General features: G+C 43.9%; 1 protein-coding gene across 2 annotated transcripts in view; it reads left to right on the plus strand.

Annotated features, from left to right (window-relative positions):
• Positions 1 to 18,061, plus strand: part of DIXDC1 (DIX domain containing 1) — a 1,310,681-nt gene that overhangs the window by 506,540 nt on the left and 786,080 nt on the right. For both annotated transcript variants that reach the window (XM_044081011.1, XM_044081010.1), the window contains one exon: positions 3,357 to 3,482. In XM_044081011.1, the coding sequence (XP_043936946.1) occupies positions 3,357 to 3,482 (126 nt within the window). The remainder of the gene's footprint in view (positions 1 to 3,356; positions 3,483 to 18,061) is intronic.

Genomic DNA, 18,061 nt, shown 5'->3' on the forward strand with positions numbered 1-18,061 from the left:
ATGCACAACCTTCAACGAAGGTACGCCCATTCATGCATGTCTCCATGCAGAAGATGCTCTAGCTGAGAATTGAACTGGACAGTCTCTTACTGTGAGGCGACAACGCTACTGCAGCACCACCATGCTCAAGTAATCATCCCAAACAGTGGCATTCCATTTATTACACCATTTCAGTAGTCCTCTGACATCACATTAAAATCCCACATTTTATTTAAGTGAGAAGTTTTATCTCTCTCAAAATGTAGAGATGACAACCGCCCCTAGGTACTTAACGTAAATTATGAACATCAGTACTAAGTGTAAAATGATTGGCAAAACTAATACAGAAAAGCCCAGGCATCATGGCATTGAGGATTGAAGCTCTGACCATGACTCAGGAAATTTGTGCTTTACTAAGCAGTAGGGGAGGTAGGATGGGTGGGGGAAGCTGGCTTTGGGTGTTGGATTCCATTTCAGCCATATTGGGGGGGGGGAGTAGCCAACTATGTCTGCCACATTAGTGATGCCTACATAAAGTGGATGATCTCTTGTGGGAGACGTCAGGCATGCTTTGCTGTTACAGTGATGAGAGTATCAATGGGCTGTGGGATAGAAATGTGGAAGATTGCATGACTCTCCATTGTCAGGCAGCTACTGCTGATTCTGTAGGCCACCTTCTAGGAAGGGATTAGAACAGAGAAAGGGCTGCTGTAGGAGTGGCACCTGACTTACCTTCTAGAAATGGTGGAGTGGTGGATAAAGCTTCTGGGATGGGAACAAATGGCATGCATGACTTTTGCTCAGACTGGAGATACATGGTCCTTGCCTTTGAAATGAAGGTGTGAGCTGATTGACAGAAGAAGAGAATCCTTTGGCAAGTGTCACAGGGGAAAAATGCAGATTCAAATACCTTGTATTGTTAGTGCAATTCAATGCAGCATTAAAAACTGCAATATCCTGTAAGTGACCATGCTTCCAGACTTCTAAGCTGATGAACACTTGCATTTCTGCACTGTGTTAGTGAAATTCAGAACATGTAAAACTGCTGTTTACAGTTTAATAAAAAAAAGTGTGTGTGTGTGTGTATATACATACATACAGACACACACACACACACAGATATATATATATATATATATATATATATATATATATATATATATATATATATATATATACATACACAGCTGGGAATGTCTGGCACATACATACATACATATCACCATTAATCACACAGTATCCAGTTTGCCCAGTTAAACTTGTTTTACATTACAGCTGGTTAATAGTATACTTAAGTACCTGCCTATGTAATCTACTATTTCCATTGTCCAGTACTCCCTTGTAAGCTCAACACAAACTAGTGACAAGAACAAGGATGGTAGAGTCAACTTGGTTTAGCCATTTCAAATGAAAAGGTAGCTCACACACCAAACAAAATGACTTCTGCCAGCTGCAGCCTTTTGTATCAGGAGGTCATTTTCTTTTTCTGTTTTTGTATTCTATTCTGCCAGATACAGACAGTTGTTCACAGTCCCAGGAACAGAGTCAGTATGAAGTGGTGGAAGTCATTTTTAACCAGGAACTGAACACAGGCACATCTAATCTACTAGTGTTGTTTAAGGAAATGATATTAAGATAATAACCAAGAAAGAGAAATCTCAGTTGCAGACATGGCATAAGCAACTGATAGCTATGCACTGGGCCTATTTTCACAAAATGGATGGCATGGCATGAGCAACTGATAGCTATGCACTGGGCCTGATTTCACAGTTACGACAAACTGGATGAAGTAGGGGTGACATATACTGGTGACCCTTTTATTCAAAGATAGGATCAGGCAGATTGTATGGCAACAGTGACCCTTTTCCAGTGGTAGGAGTGGGCAAATTGGATGGCCGCTGACCCTTTTCTGCAGTAAATCCAGGTAGAACCCTCACACATGAAAATAGTACAGAATAGTCATACCGAGTACATTACCACTGACAGGCAATAAATTTGAAGGCAGGTGACTTAGGGGAGTCAGTTGTGCTTCTGATGCTTGTTTAACTCAGTGTACGGTGACAAACAATTCTAACACAACTTATTCACTACTACTTAATATTTCCGTTTCCTTCCATGCTGTATTGTACTACCATGAATCTTTTTTTGTAACATCTGTAGTGAAGTTGTTACTCTGAACATGCAAGTAAAACTTTATGTATTTCTTTTTCTGGAGGATTTCTGCCCAGGCCTTCTCTGAGAAAGGGTATCAAGTAATGCAGATGAATGAATGAACGGCTGAGTGAATAAGTAAACAACATAGTGAGCACACATTTTCTGACTTTACTGCATATGGGGAATAGCTCTAACCACCTTCAGTGATGTGACAACTGTACACTTTAGAGGGGATCTTTCTTATTGACTACAGATCGGTTCCACACATCCTGTTGTGACCTTCAGGTTCCACTTTTTTTTTTATATTTTTAACCCTGTACTCGTGGCCTTTTAGTGCTCCATATATTACACTACTTGTGCAGACATGATAAAAAAGGGTAGTGTTTCAAAGTTCTCACTCAGTAGAACTGAGTGGTACAAAAGGGAGGTTCCTCCTGCTGTCATCTGCTGTGCTGTTGTTCACTGCCCTTCTTATGATCACTGCCAGCCCCCTTTTATACATGTATGTTTATTCGGTTTCCTTTTTAGAAGAAGTATGACTGATTTCTGATCGCACTAAAAACAATGCCATAGTCACTACAGAACTACGTATCTGTTAAAAGATTTAGCAGTGGACTTGGTCTTAATGATTCTTTTAACTCCATATGAGTTCCACACAGCACAGTGGGAAAAGGAAGCACAGGGAATAGGGTGGCAGACCTAATTAATAACCATTAGAAAATGTGTATCAGTAGCAGCAGTACCAGACTCGCAGACCACATGGCATCCATAATGGAATGTAGGAAGGGCAGTCGGCTCCTTTGATCATGAAGTACGTCGCAGCAGTAGCTGATTAAAGCCTAGTAAATGTTAAAGTAATTTAATTAGCAATTTAAACAATGATAATTGGAGATTCACATAGTATTAAAGCTTATTTCTTAGTACAGACTTTGGTCAGGATGTTGAGATGAAGTACCCAATACAAGTAAGGGACAACAAAGTGAAGTGTAGAAATGTTGGTGTCAGTGGGTGCACCAAATGTAACCTCATGTTTAAAATAGTGAAACATGACAAGGAGTAAAATAGCCTGGTTTGTCATGGAAATACTATATGTTTTTTACCATGTAATAATTAATTCTGTTATAGATTTTTGTGTCAGAAGAACACAGAACAACTGTGTTTGAAAAACAGCATTCAGGTGGTATCTGTTTAAAAAAAACACAAATGTATTGTTTTTCCCACAGCTGGAGAAAAACTTGCAGGCATTCATTATAATCCTAGCAGTCAACAAGAGATGAAGGAAAATGTGGAAAAAATTCTACAGTTTGTGGCCTCCAAGCGAATTCGCATGCACCAGACTTCAGCCAGAGGTAAGTGTTATATACAATAATACCTTACCTAAGAATAACACTGCTATGCTGATCTCCCAGATGGCCTTGTAGAGTGAAATCATTGTTGCACATTTTGTTTTACAATGTTAGTGGCCAGACTTTTGTTTATGACCTTGACCAGATAGAATAAAAAAGAAAAAAATGGAGCAACACTGGCATAATACATCTTAAACTTATTTTGACACTTGCTCTTCACAGTGGAGTAAGAATTTCAAGGTCACACTACATTGATTCAAGATTTAGTTTCTAAAAACTGCACCCTGTCTTAGTGATATGTGCAGATGTTGCCATTTTTTTTGTTTGCATTCATTGTGAAAATTCATTGCATGCTAATCCAGACATCACTCTGCACAACTCAGCCTTATGCAACTTAGCTTTGAAGGTAGCACAGTCTTGCAGGTGTTGGGTGAGCTAAACAATTGTCTGCCATGCATAATGTGGAGAGCAGTACTGATTTATTAGTGTTGCAAACGCTTACAGTTAACTTCTGTCTATTGCACGTTACCCTGATGTTTCTTCAAGTATTATACGCGAGCTTCTACACTAACCATATATTTCTCATTTTCTGAAGATGAATATGGAAAAGTAACAGGCTTGATGTAATAAAATTTGGAAATTTCTAAGAGTGTAAAATGCTCAAATTTTTTTACACACTGAATTTTGTGCTTGAAGTATTGCTTGCTTAACAGTAGGAAAGGTTGTGGACCTCTGAATTTATTCTGCTGAATTTATTTCTGCTGAATAGCTGAATATTTGAGCTGTTTGGTTAGCTGTTATATACTTGCATCAACTTTAATACAAGCTGAGATAAGTACAAACTTGCAGTGCTATAAGAAAGTACCTCATTTTATTTTTCTGTTATTTTTATTTAATTGAATATTGTGTTAAAGATAGTACTGCATTTTATTTTTCTTTGTATTTATTTGCTTCACTGAATATTGTGATCTCTCTGTCTCTCTGCAGTTAGTTTCCCAGTCTCTCTCCCTGTTCTTGTTGTGATATTAATCTTGGTGGGTTTGGAATTGCCCACCCCTCTTGTAAATTTGTGTTTGAACACTCCTCCTGGGTCCATCTCATTTGCTCACTTAACCAAATACAGTGAGATCATATTTTGATTTTAGACACTCCTACCAGTCCCATCTGTTCAGCTCTATCCCAACCTAGTGTCATTAGCTCAGTCTACCTAATACAGAGAGAACATTTGCGTAGGCCAGCCAACTTAGGCCTTTAAACTTGAATTATCTTCTGTTTCTCCTTTCTTCCTTTCCATTTTGTGTTCTGAGTGTGCTTCTCAGCTGATAAGTATATTTTTTGGCACTTTTTAACTGTTCAGAGTTGAATTAAACAATAATTGAATTCAGTTCAGAATACAGTTTGAATAAATTGCTTTAATATTGCTACGCACTCAAGTGTGCTAGCTTGCACTGCACTTGGATTTTAGTGCTGTTTTAGCTGCTTTTCTGCAACAAAAAATAAATAAATAAATAAAATAATTCTAAGCTTGTTTCCTACCTTTCCTGTAACTAGTCTATTCGAATTACAAATATGCTGTATCCAGGACAGTTTGTATGCTTCTGAGCCCCCCCAAGCCTTTCTGTGTTGAGGAAAGCCTTCTAGTTTATTAGTGGGAGTGGTAAGCACTAGGTAGCCTATCTACCACAAGATGAGTGGTTTCTGGTCCAGAAATTCTAGTTTATAGGCCATTTGAGCACTTTTGCCATCTCCTTCAACTTTCTGGTTTATAAGCACGCATTTGTGCTTGTTTCCCACCTTTCCTGTAACTAGTCTAGTCCAGATACAGATTTGCTGTATCCAAGACTGTAAGCTGCTGAGCCCCCCCCCCCCCAAGTCTCTCTGTGTCAGAGGGAAGCCGTCTGGCTTGTCAGTGGGAGTGATAAACACTAGGTAGCCAATCTACCACAAGATGAGCAGTTTCTGGCCCAGAAATTGTAGTTTATTGGCCATTTCGGCAGCTTTTTCCATCTCCTTCAACTTTCTGGTCTAAAAGCCCGCTTTTGCGCTTTTCCTGCCTTTCCTGTAACTTGACTAGTCCAGATACAGATTTGCTGTATCCAGGACTGTATGTAAGCTTCTGAGCCCCCCAAGCCTTTCTGTCAGTGAGAGTGGTAAGCACTAGGTACACCTAACAAATACCCGATGGATATATAACTGATAAAACAAAAAATATACCACGGCCAACAGAGTACTTCCGAAGCGTTTTAATAACTGTTAATAACTGTTCCACACACTAAGCGCTTTCACCATCATAGCATGGCTTCTTCAGAGTGAGTGGTAACTAATCAACAAACCATTTATATACACACATTGATTGTTCAATCATTCAGTTTACAAATTTAAAACACATTCATCTTAAAATAACATATACAAGACAAATACATCCCCAACCCACAAGTGCAATATTGAATAAAAAGCTATACTGGGTAATGTTTACTATTATTGCGTACCCTTAAAAGTAACTAGATAATGTATGCCCTTTGTCTCAGAATAGGTCTTAGGGAAATAAAATCATTCAATCCCAGTAGCATTGTAGCATTCAACATAATCTGCCATCTATATTCTAATAATTCCACCTTTAATTTTTCATCACCTCCTCTTTCATTAAACAACACCCTATCAATGACAAAAAATAAAAATCTCTTAAAGTTGGTACAAACTATACTAATGTGAATATAGAGCATTGTGAGAATCATGATTCTTAATAGCCCTAAGATGTTCACCTATCCGGTCTTTCAATCTTCGAATGGTCTTGCCAACGTAGAATGCACTACATTTGGTACACATGGCTAAATAAACCACCCTTTGTGTATGACAATTCATTCTACCTGTGCATGAGATAATCCTGTTATATCCCTGTACACTTACATAAGGTCCGTCATTAATATATCTACAAACTCTACAGGTCCCACATCTATTCATATTGGATGTTGTGTTTTTGGGAATATGTTGTTCTAAAAATTCTTTGATATTTCTTCCCCTAGAATAAACAATTCTGGGTGCACAACCTAACAGGTTTTTAAGTTCACAGTTAAAGCAAACATCCCATGCTGAACGTACTACTTCCTCTATCCCTTTTATCTGATTATTATATTTTAAAACTAAAACTCTTGCATCATTAAAGTTTTTTCGTTTTGATGTTCTCAAATTTTCTGTGTTGTTTACCCTAAGTATATGAGGAAACAATGTATCTCTCTTACTCAATACCTCTTTACGTGTTTTAGTCAACAATTTAAGGGGATAGCCTCTTTCCAAAAACATCCCAACCAATGTATGCAATTCTTTTTCCAAAACTTTATTATCATTAGTAAGTCTGGACAACCTTACCATTTGCCCCTTTCACTATACCCCTACGTTGATGTATAGGGTGACAACTTTGGTAATGTAGTAGGGAATTACTATATGTTTCTTTCCTATAAATTTTGCTCTCAACACCATCAACAATTTTGGTTAAGGTTATGTCCAAAAAATCTATTGTTTCGTTGTTCCATTTACTAGTGAATTTAAAAAACATAGTTGTACCATTGAGATATTCTGCAAAAGACATAGCTTCTTCTTCACTGCCTTTCCACAAAATCAGGACGTCATCAAGAAATCGATTGTATAATGCAATTTTGTCTTTGTATATTGAATTCTAAACTAATTCTTCCTCCCAATGGAGCAAAACCAAGTAGGCAAAAATGGGGGGACATTTTGCCCCCATTGCCACACCTGAAATTTGATGGAAAATCTCCCCTTCAAAAATCAAATAATTGTTTTTGAGTACTATAAGGCTCAGTAATTTACAAAATGGAGATAGTGAATGGTCTTTCTTAACTATTGATGTAGTTAACTTATTCACGGTTATACCCCATGTAGAGGGCATAAATTATTTTACAGAAAGTTTAGTTAAGAGTAAATGTTTGAGTAATGACAAAGTGAATTTTTTAGTATACTGTATGGAGATAGTACTCAAAAACAATTATTTGATTTTTGAAGGGGAGATTTTCCATCAATTTTCAATGAAGAAGAAGCTATGTCTTTTGTAGAATATCTCAGTGGTACAGCTACGTTTTTTAAATTCACTAGTAAATGGAACAACGAAACAATAGATCTGAAGTAGGATGTTCATTTGTCAGCAACCTGTGGGTTACGGATCTGATATCGGATCCAAGCCGGCAACTTGTTTCAAGCTAATGGATCCGAGCTCCTAGCTCCTCCCTTCACCCATAATCCCCTGCTAACCCACCATGACCTCATATCTAGTTTGCCGCGCTTGTGGATGGCTGGATCCTTTTGAGCTCGTCAGCTAAGTGGAATTTTACTACTTTTATCTGTACTTTTCCTGTCAGAATTTTTCTTTTTTAGTTAAATCAATTTAGAAAAAGTGAGTAAGTGTTAGGCTCCCTTATTATTTGTTCTTTATTTAGTTCCCCCTCCCTTCGCTGGTCGTTAGTGTGTGAGTGTGTGTTGTGTTCTTTTGGGGCCTGTGTGCGTGTGTAGTTGTTTTTTTCTTTAAAAAAAAAAAATGGCTGAGGCCCCAAAAGCCATATTTTCCAAATGTACCGAGTGTGGCCATAAGCTCTCCCCGGCTGATGGCCACACTCGGTGTGTTTGGTGCCTTGGGGTTGAACACCTTACCTCAGACCGTACCATCTCTGCAGTGTTCAACCCCAGGGCACTGAAAGAGCGGAGGTCGAAGCTGGTCCCTGCGGGACTTTTACCCCCGGACTCGGCTGCGGCCTCCGCTACCTCTGTTGCTCCCGTGGCTCCACCACAGCCTGTGGTCGCTGCCACTCCTGCCCCCCTGCCTCCGGCCGGGACTCAAACTCCCGCTAAAGTGTCGGAGGACAAGGAGGCCAGGAGGGAGAAACGGAGGGAGAAGCACCACAAGCGGCGGGCCGAGACCTCCGTTTCGGCCCCGCCAGCTAAGCGGGCTTCTCCCTCCACTGCTTCTAGGTCTCCTCCTCCTCGGCTCCGATCCCCTTGTTTCTCCCAGGGGCCCAAGGAGGAGGAGACCCGATCTCCATCGAGGTCATTGAGGCGGCATTCCAGGCCTGCCTCGGTGGCCTCTTCGAGATTTACTTTTAGTTTATCCGATGCAGACTTGGACCGGATGATGTGAAGCTTCATCCAGGCCCAGCTGCAGATGGGAGTGCTCTTGCCTCCCCCCCCCCCCCAGGGGGGGAGCTCGACACCTTTTTTCCACCCGATTGCTCCTTCTCCAACCCGCTATCCGGGTTCGGAGCGTTCGGAACCCATCAGCGTTGGAGCCGGGGGTGGGTCAGCACCGACATTACTTGGTACTTCGGATCCGACCCTGCCCTCGAGCCTGTCGGATCCGACCTCTCGGAGCCATTGTCCGAGCTTCGGATCCGGGGGATTCAGTGTGCCTTCGGCTCCGTCCAGGTCGGAGCCCACTGGTCCCTCGGATACGATGGTCTCGGCGCCGGCTCCGATCCCTTCATCGGATTCGAGTGGGAGCCGACTTTCGGATCCATTAGAGAGTGGCTCTCCCTCGGCCTTCGATGTTGTGGAGAGGGCTCTGTTGGGAGCATCCGGAACCCCCGTCCTTGCATCGGCTCCTCCCTGCACTCCCTCTCTGCTGGGCCAGGCTTCCATCACCCGGCCAAAGGGACAGCCTACTTCGATGTCTCAGATGGTTCCATTGGAACAAGATGTTGCTGGCGAGCCTTCCTCGGACAGTCCCCCCGAGGAAGTTCCCCATAAGCATAAGTGCAAAAGGAGGCACGTGGACTCCCCTGAGTCCTTAACCGAGGACACGGACTTGGAGGAAGGGGAAGGCTCCCCAAGATCGCCCCCTGAGGATGTCTCCTTTGGAGACATCATGGAGATGCTGAGGATCAGAGGTGGGTGGTCTGCCCCCATGTCTTCCTCTGACGAGTCCGTGTTTCTGGAGGTATTCGAGGCAGGCCCGTCTACCTTTTGGGTGTACCCTCCGGCCGACCCCCTGGTGGACCTCATTACCACCAGGGCGTGGAAGGATCCGGACACCGTGGAGCCAATACCGAAGCGCCCGGATAGGATTCTTAGCCCCCCCTCAGACCGATCACATTGGAGTAAGGGGCCCCCCGTAGATGTCATGTTGACGGCGGCAACCACGAAGAGGGAATTGGCTCAGGAGAGCCCCTCAGTCCATCCACCGAGCAAAGAATCCCGTTTGATGGACCATTTAGGGAAGCGAGTCTTTAGTTCAGCGACCTTCTCGGTAAGGTCTCTGAACTATATGGCACATGTCATCAGGATGCAGCGGGATCTTATCAAAGAATATGCTGCACCCCCCCCCCCCCCCGAGTCCATGTCGGAGGATGACAAACAATTGTACTCCACCCGAATGGCCACTCTGAGATCAATTTCAAACACCTCTCTGCGGCTATTGTCCCATGCCACAGAGGGAGCTGCTAGGGCTAGCAGAGCAGGCCTAGTCATGAGACGTCAGGCCTGGCTCCGTCATTGCGATTTTGCGGTGCCCTTTAAAGCGTCCTTCACGAACGCCCCTTTCGATGGTTCTGCCATATTTGGCAAAACAGTTCACGAGACACTTGTCCAGAGCGAGAAGGACGGAAAGACGTTGTCTGCCGTCGGAGTCCGCTTCTCTGCTCCCCAGCGGTCCTTTTCGAGGAACCAAAAGGGTCAGAAGAAGATGTGGTTCCGAAAATCACAACATTCCCAACCAGCTCCGGACAACCAGTCCTACCGTGGCAGAGGTGGACAGGGAGGATGCCGCCCCAGGGGCAGAGGGGCTCCGAGAAACTTTGGGTCCAGAGAACCTTTCTCTGAGCGGCCTGCGCAGCAGCCCTGAGGGGTTGCCCGGCTGCTCCACTCTGGAGGCAGTCGGGGGGTGCTTCTCGGAACACCTAGCGGCATGGGAGTCCATCACAACAGACCGCTGGGTGCTTCGCATTATATCTAGAGGGTACAAAATACCACTACTCCATGTCCCCAAATCCAAGAACCTCCCCGATGTACCACCCGATCAGAGGGAGGCCGCAGCTGCAGAAATTCAGCAGCTGCTAAGAAAAAGAGCCATCCAGCCCGTCCCCCAAGACCAGCTCGGATTAGAGTTCTACTCCAGGTTCTTTTTGGTGCCAAAAAAGACGGGGGACTTGAGACCGATCCTACACCTTTCTCGCTTGAACCTGTCAGTAACCAAGGAGAAATTCCGGATGGTCACTCTTCAATCTATTCTCCCCCTTTTGAGGGAGAACGATTGGATATGCTCCATAGACCTCAAGGATGCGTACTACCACATTTTAATGGACAAACGATCCAGGAGGTTCCTTCGCTTCCAGCTGGGACCAGTCACTACCAGTTCAGGGTCCTTCCCTTTGGCCTCACCACAGCCCCCAGGGTGTTCACCGAGGTATTAGCAGTGATTGCGGCCCACCTGAGACTCCAGGGAATACAGGTCTTTCCGTACCTGGACGACTGGCTCCTGACCGCACCAGCAAGGCATCTACTTTGCTCAGCCAGAGACTTCTTTCTCCGTCTAGCCCCGCAGTTAGGCATTACTATCAACGTCGGCAAATCTCTACTGGCTCCAACGCAGGTCATAGAATTCATAGGTGCCAGAATAAACACCAGAGATTTGTGAGCCTTCCTAACTTCCGGGAGAATCCGGAACTTACAACTTCATGTGCGGGCTATCCTCCAATCAGAGGCTTCACCAGTGGAATTGGTCCTGAGGGCACTAGGCTCCATGGCGACACCGATTACGCTCCTTCCATGCGCCCGTTTGAGCATGCGGGTACTGCAATGGACTCTGCTAGTGCAATGGTCCTTTCTATCCCTTCCTCTCCACCATCCCATTGCTATCAGCAAGGCTTGCAGGAGGGCGCTACTATGGTGGCTCCAAGCCTCGAACTTCCATATGGGCCGTCCCTTCTGCACCTCTCCCCCTCTCGCCACGGTGACCACGGACGCTTCCCGCCTCGGGTGGGGGGGCATTATTCAGGCAGGACAGTTCAAGGCACGTGGAACGATACAGAGACCTCCCTGCATATCAACGTTCTGGAGATGAGAGCGGTGCTGTTGGCGTTGCAAGCACTTCAGGGCCTCCTCCCCACAGGAACGATTGCAATTCAGTCGGACAACATGTCGGTTGTCTGGTACATCAACAAACAGGGGGGAACCAGATCTTACCCTCTATGCTGCAAAGCCATGAGAGTGTGGGAATGGGCGATCTCCTCCAACCGCTTTCTGATTGCAACGCACATTCCTGGGAGGACCAACATCCTAGCGGACAAGCTCAGCCGCACCCTTCTTTCCCTGTACGAGTGGTCTCTCAATCCACTAGTAGCAAAGCAGATATTCGCAACATGGGGGCAACCCTGCTGCGATCTTTTTGCATCTCTATCAAACACCAAATGAGGCAATTTCTTTGCTCTAATCCCCCCTCCAGGGGAACCTCCAAGAGACACTCTGGTGCATGCTTGGCCACCCGGTCTACTCTATGCCTATCCTCCTCTACCACTAATGATACAGCTCTTACAGAAAGCCTCACAGTTGGGGAGCAAGATGATCCTCATTGCCCCATTCTGGCCTCGGCAAATTTGGTTCCCTTACCTGTGGTCTCACCTTGTGAATCACCCTTGGATTCTAGATCCCACTCCGGATCTCATCTCCCATCCGTCGAACTTACCAACTCCAAACCTGGACAATCTGAAACTGACAGCTTGGTTGCTCCAGTTCCACTCCTAGTTAGGACTCCCGGTATCTCTTCACCAGTCAAAGCCATCCTCGTGGCAGCGCATAAGCCCTCCACCAGGAAAGTGTACCACAGTAAATGGAAACGTTTTTCCATCTGGGCGGAGCATCACGATCTAGATCCCTTTACGTCTCCTCTTGCATCCATATTAGACTTCCTAACTGAACTCTTCCAGGAAGGCGCTAGTTGTTCAACTGTCAAAGTGCAATTGGCAGCCATATCACATTACCATGTGGGATATGACACAGGGCCTTTGATGTCGGCCAAGTTGTGTAAAACCTTTCTCAAGGGCACTTTTTTACTTAGACCCCCTATAAAGGAAGCCGTGCCCCCCTGGGATCTTACATTAGTTCTTCAAGCCTTGACTGCTCCACCCTTTGAACCTGCTGCTTCAGTAGATCTCAAATTCTTGTCATGGAAAACAGCATTCCTTGTAGCCATCACTTCAGCGAAAAGAGTGTCGGAGCTTCAAGCTCTCTTCTGTGAAGCCTCCTTACCTGATCTTTCACCCAGATAGAGTGTACCTCAGGATCAATCCCTCCTTTCTTCCCAAGATAGCATCAGAAACCAACATAAATCAATCCATAAATTTACCGGTTTTCTTCCCTAAATATCAGAATAAGGGAGAGTACAAGCTGCACTCATTAGATGTTCATAGGCAGCTTCGCTTTTATACTCATAGGACAGCTGGCCATAGACAATCCGACCAGCTGTTCGTTTCCTTTGTCAAATTTAACTTGGGGAAAGCTACCTCTAAAGTATCTTTATCACGCTGGATTTCTCAATGTATCCTACTGGCGTATCAAGCCTCGGGTAGACCCGCACCAGAAGGAGTTCGTGCTCATTCCACCCGCTCCATTTCTACCTCTGCGGCCTTCAAGTCTAGAGTTCCATTGGATGATATTTGTTCTGCAGCCACTTGGGCTTCATCGCATACCTTTATTAATCACTACAAACTAGACGTGCTTTCTAGAGGGAGAGCATCCTTTGGTTCTGCGATGCTTCGTAATATCCTTCCATGATGGCCCCCCAAGGTGCAGGTAGCTGGGGACTCTGTCCCACAGGTTGCTGACAAATGAACATCCTACTTCAGATTTAGAAGTTATGTACTCACCATAACGTTCCATCTGAGTAGGTAGTTTATTTGTCTGCAGCCTTCCCCCCCTCCTTCCCCCTGGCCTTCTTCGGATCTGCTAGTAGTTAGATATCCTTTTGTTGGATATATTTTGAGGGGCAAACTCGATCTGAGGTTATGGAGGGTTAGCAGGGGATTATGGGTGAAGGGAGGGGCTAGGAGCTCGGATCCATTAGCTTGAAACAAGTTGCCGGCTCGGATCCGATATCGGATCCGTAACCCACAGATTGCAGACAAATGAACTACCTACTCAGATGGAACGTTACGGTGAGTACATAACTTCTAAATTTTTTGGACATAACCTTAACCAAAATTGTTGATGGTGTTGAGAGCAAAATTTATAGGAAAGAAACATATAGTAATTCCCTACTACATTACCAAAGTTGTCACCCTATACATCAATGTAGGGGTATAGTGCAGGGGCATATGGTAAGGTTGTCCAGACTTACTAGTGATAATAAAGTTTTGGAAAAAGAATTGTATACATTGGTTGGGATGTTTTTGGAAAGAGGCTATCCCCTTAAATTGTTGACTAAAACACGTAAAGAGGTATTGAGTAAGAGAGATACATTGTTTCCTCCTATACTTAGGGTGAACAACACAGAAAATTTAAGAACATCGAAACAAAAAAACTTTAATGATGCAAGAGTTTTAGTTTTAAAATATAATAATCAGATAAAAGGGATAGAGGAAGTAGTACGTTCAGCATGAGATGTTTACTTTAACTGTGAACTTAAAAACCTATTAGGTTGTGCACCCAGAATTGTTTATTCTAGGGGAAGACATATCAAAGAATTTTTAGAACAACATATTCCCAGAAACACAACATCCAATATGAATAGATGTGGGACCTATAGGGTTTGTAGATATATTAATGACGGACCTTGTATAAGTGTACAGGGATATAACAGGACTATCCCATGCCCAGGTAGAGTGAATTGCAATACACAAAGGGTGATTTATTTAGCCACGTGTACCAATTGTAGTGCATTCTACGTTGGCAGGACCATTTGAAGATTGAAAGACCGGATAGGTGAACATCTTAGGGCTATTAAGAATCATGATTCTCACAATGCTCTATCTTCACATAGTATAGTTTGTACCAACTTTAAGAGATTTTTATTTTTTGTCATTGATAGGGTGTTGTTTAATGAAAGAGGAGGTGATGAAAAATTAAAAGTAGAATTATTAGAATATAAATGGCAGGTTATGTTGAATGCTACAATGCTACCTGGATTAAATGATTTTATTTCCCTAAGACCTATTTTGAGACAAAGGGCATACATTATCTAGTTACTTTTATGGGTACACAGTAATAGCAAACATTACTCAGTATAATTTTTTATTCAATATTGCACTTGTGGGTTGGGGATGTATTTGTCTTGTATATGTTATTTTAAGATGAATGTGTTTTAAATTTGTAAATTGAATGATTGAACAATCAATGTGTGTATATAAATGGCTTGTTGATTAGCTCCCACTCACTCTGAAGAAGCCATGCTATGATGGTGAAAGTGCTTAGTGTGTGGAACAGTTATTAACAGTTATTAAAATGCTTCGGAAGTACTCTGTTGGTTGTGGTACATTTTTTGTGTAAGTAATAGGTAGCCTGTCTACCACAAGAGGAGTGGTTTCTGGCCCAGAAATTGTAGTTTATTGGCTGTTTGAGCACTTTTTCCATCTCCTTCAACTTTCTGGTTTAAAAGCTCGCATTTGCACTTGTTTTACACCTTTCCTATAACTAGTCTAGTCCAGATACAGATTTGCTGTATCTAAGACTGTTTGTAAACTTCTGAGGCCCCCCCCCTCAAGCCTCTCTGTGTTGGAGGGAAGCCTTCTAGCTTGTCAGTGGGAGTGGTAAGCTCTAGGGAGACTATCTATCAAAAGAGGAGTAGTTTCTGGCCAAGAATTTGTAGTTTATTGGCCGTTTGGGCAGTTTTTCCATCTCTTTCAACTTTCTGGTTTAAAAGCCCGTGTTGTGCTTGTTACCCACCTTTCCTCTAACTAAGTCCAGGTATAGATTTGCTGTATCCAGGACTGTTTGTAAGCTCCTGAGAGGTGCCAAAGTCTGCTCTACAATTTTTCCCTTAGATCTGCTAGTTCTCTCCTCTCCTGCACTTTTACTAGCGTATTAGTCTAGCACTTTACCATACCAGACTTCTTGTAGCAATTATTGTAGCACACAAAAGTGCTACCAGTACTAAACATTCTACAAGGAAATAGCTCCAGTACTTATTATTACTGTCCACCCCTCCAGGCATGTCTAAAGGTCAGTTCCCTGTGCTTTCTCCTGTTAACCTGGTGAAGTTGGGCATCTTGAGGCAATGTAGCAACTGCCTCATGTACACCGACAACCCTCTCCTCTTGCCTCCCAACACTCAGACTTGCGAGAAATGCACTTATATATCCAAATTGGAAGCCACGCACTCTCCAGCCAAGACTGGCATAACTGGTCAAGAGGAGAAGGTCAACACTTGCACTACACCACATGGAACACATAGCCCTCCAGAACACACACCAGCACTGCCTTCACATAAAAACACAAACCACACACCCACCTTTGCGGATTCTCAATAAAAATCTACCCAAACAGCAGAGACCTCCTAGGCAGAAACGCACTCGACCACCACAACACAATACTAATCATGAGACACATAACTCTCCTAAACAGTGTGCCATTCAACCAAAGACCCTAAGGCAAAACAGCACGCCCAGCACACTAGTCATAGGTGACTCAATAATGAGGCACACTGATGTCTCACTCACTAGGCTGAATAAGGAGAAATAACAGTCAGCTGCCTGTCAGGTGCCAGGATCCAGCATATAATGCACGCACTCAGGTCTCTCAACAACAGGTACAAATATGACTCTGTCATTGTACATGTGGGTGTGAATGACCTGAGACGTACCTCCCTGGACTACATGAAAAGAAACATGGAGGAGCTCTTGGATTATGTAGCCCAGGCGAGTACGACCCAAGCCCTAAGCAGCATCCTACCATCACCCGGAATTATACCACAGTACAAGCAGAAAGTGATTGATTTCAACAGTTGGCTAAGTTTCTGGTGTCATTCTAAGGGGATCCAGTGTCTGTCTGCCTGGGATGACATGATTGACAGACATGATGCTTTGCCAGAGATGGCCTACATCTGTCACCCCTGGGCTTCCGGATACTGGCCAAGGCTGTTACCACCCCTATAGTGTTTTTTTAAGGCAGTGTTCCAAAGACCAAAGTACCACCGTAACAGCTAGAAACAAATGCAATCTGAGGGTCATGCTGCTCAACGCTAGAAGTCTAAATCTCAAAATGCACTCACTCAAAGCACTCCTTAAAATGAAGAACATCAACATTTGTGCTCTAACAAAGACCTGGTTGAAAGCAGCAGAAAGCACCCCTGCACTACCAGGCTATAACTAAGCTCCAAAGGTGGTGGTGTTTCCATATTCATAAAGGATGCACACACCTCCAGACTGGTAGCCCAACATAATGCATCAGAGAAACTTCAGGTGCAGGTAATATTGGGTAAGACAGCGATTCAGGTTGTAGCCTGTTATAGGTCCCCAACCATGTCCCAAGACACTCACTCCATGTTCCTAATCACCCTGGAGAATATTAGGGTCCAACTTAACAAACATACTGGGCAACTTTAACTACCCCTCCATTAACTGGGAAAACTACTCATGTACCAATACACTCGCCCAATGTTTCCCGGAATTCATTAATTCCAGTGCCCTGGACCAGCTCGATTTTACCCCCACTAGAGGTAGCAACATCCTTGACCTGGTCATTACTAACATGAGCGACTGTTGCTCTACAACAGTAGTCAGCTCCTGCCTGATTAGATCCGACCACAAACTGCTCACCTTGGAAATCCACATCCCAACCACCCCCACCCCCACAAAGGTAACCACCATGAAAAACTTCTCCAAAGTTAACTTTGGGCTCCTAAGAACAGAGGTGGCTAACTTCACGCCACCCATGCAAATGGAAAATAGTTGCATGACTGCCGAATCATACGCCAATGCACTGTACGAACAGATACACAAATGCATGGATCTCGCTATACCCAATAGAACCAAGACGCTCTCCTCCAAAAAAAGGAAGCCAGTCTGGTGGTCCCCTGCCATAAACAAACTCTACAACAGAATGAGGAAACTGAAACGGAATAAGGTGAAGTCCCAAGACTGGAAAAACTCCCTTATCAGCTTCAACAAAAAGTTGAGATCCCTCATCAAATGCTCTAAAGCTAGCTATGAAAACAGAATTGCAGCAGATAGTAATGACAACCACAAGGTCTTCTATAGTTATGTAAAGAACCTCCACAGCAATACCCAGATTTGCTGTGAGCTACTGCTCAATAGTACCTCCTATACCGAGCCAACAATTATTGCCAATATACTCGCCGACAGATTCACTGCCACCCCCCCCCCCCCAAAGGACCAATCACAATACCAGTAGATTGCCAGGCACCCAGTATTACTACTGCACAGGTTAAAACAGCACTGCCCTAAGCTAAGAATACAGTTTCTATGAGACCTGACAATATCCCTGTCTATGTTCTAAATGAACTGCAGAGTGAACTGGCACCTCACCTGTGTACCCTTTTCAATCACAGCCACACCTCTGGGTTTGTCCCTACCAAATGGCGCACTGCTATAGTCATCCCTCTCCACAAAGGAGGAGCAGCTACAGACCCTAGG

The sequence above is a fragment of the Protopterus annectens genome, chromosome 8.part0 (genome assembly GCF_019279795.1).
Source record: "Protopterus annectens isolate FY-2018-M chromosome 8.part0, PAN1.0, whole genome shotgun sequence".
Taxonomy (NCBI): domain Eukaryota; kingdom Metazoa; phylum Chordata; order Ceratodontiformes; family Protopteridae; genus Protopterus; species Protopterus annectens.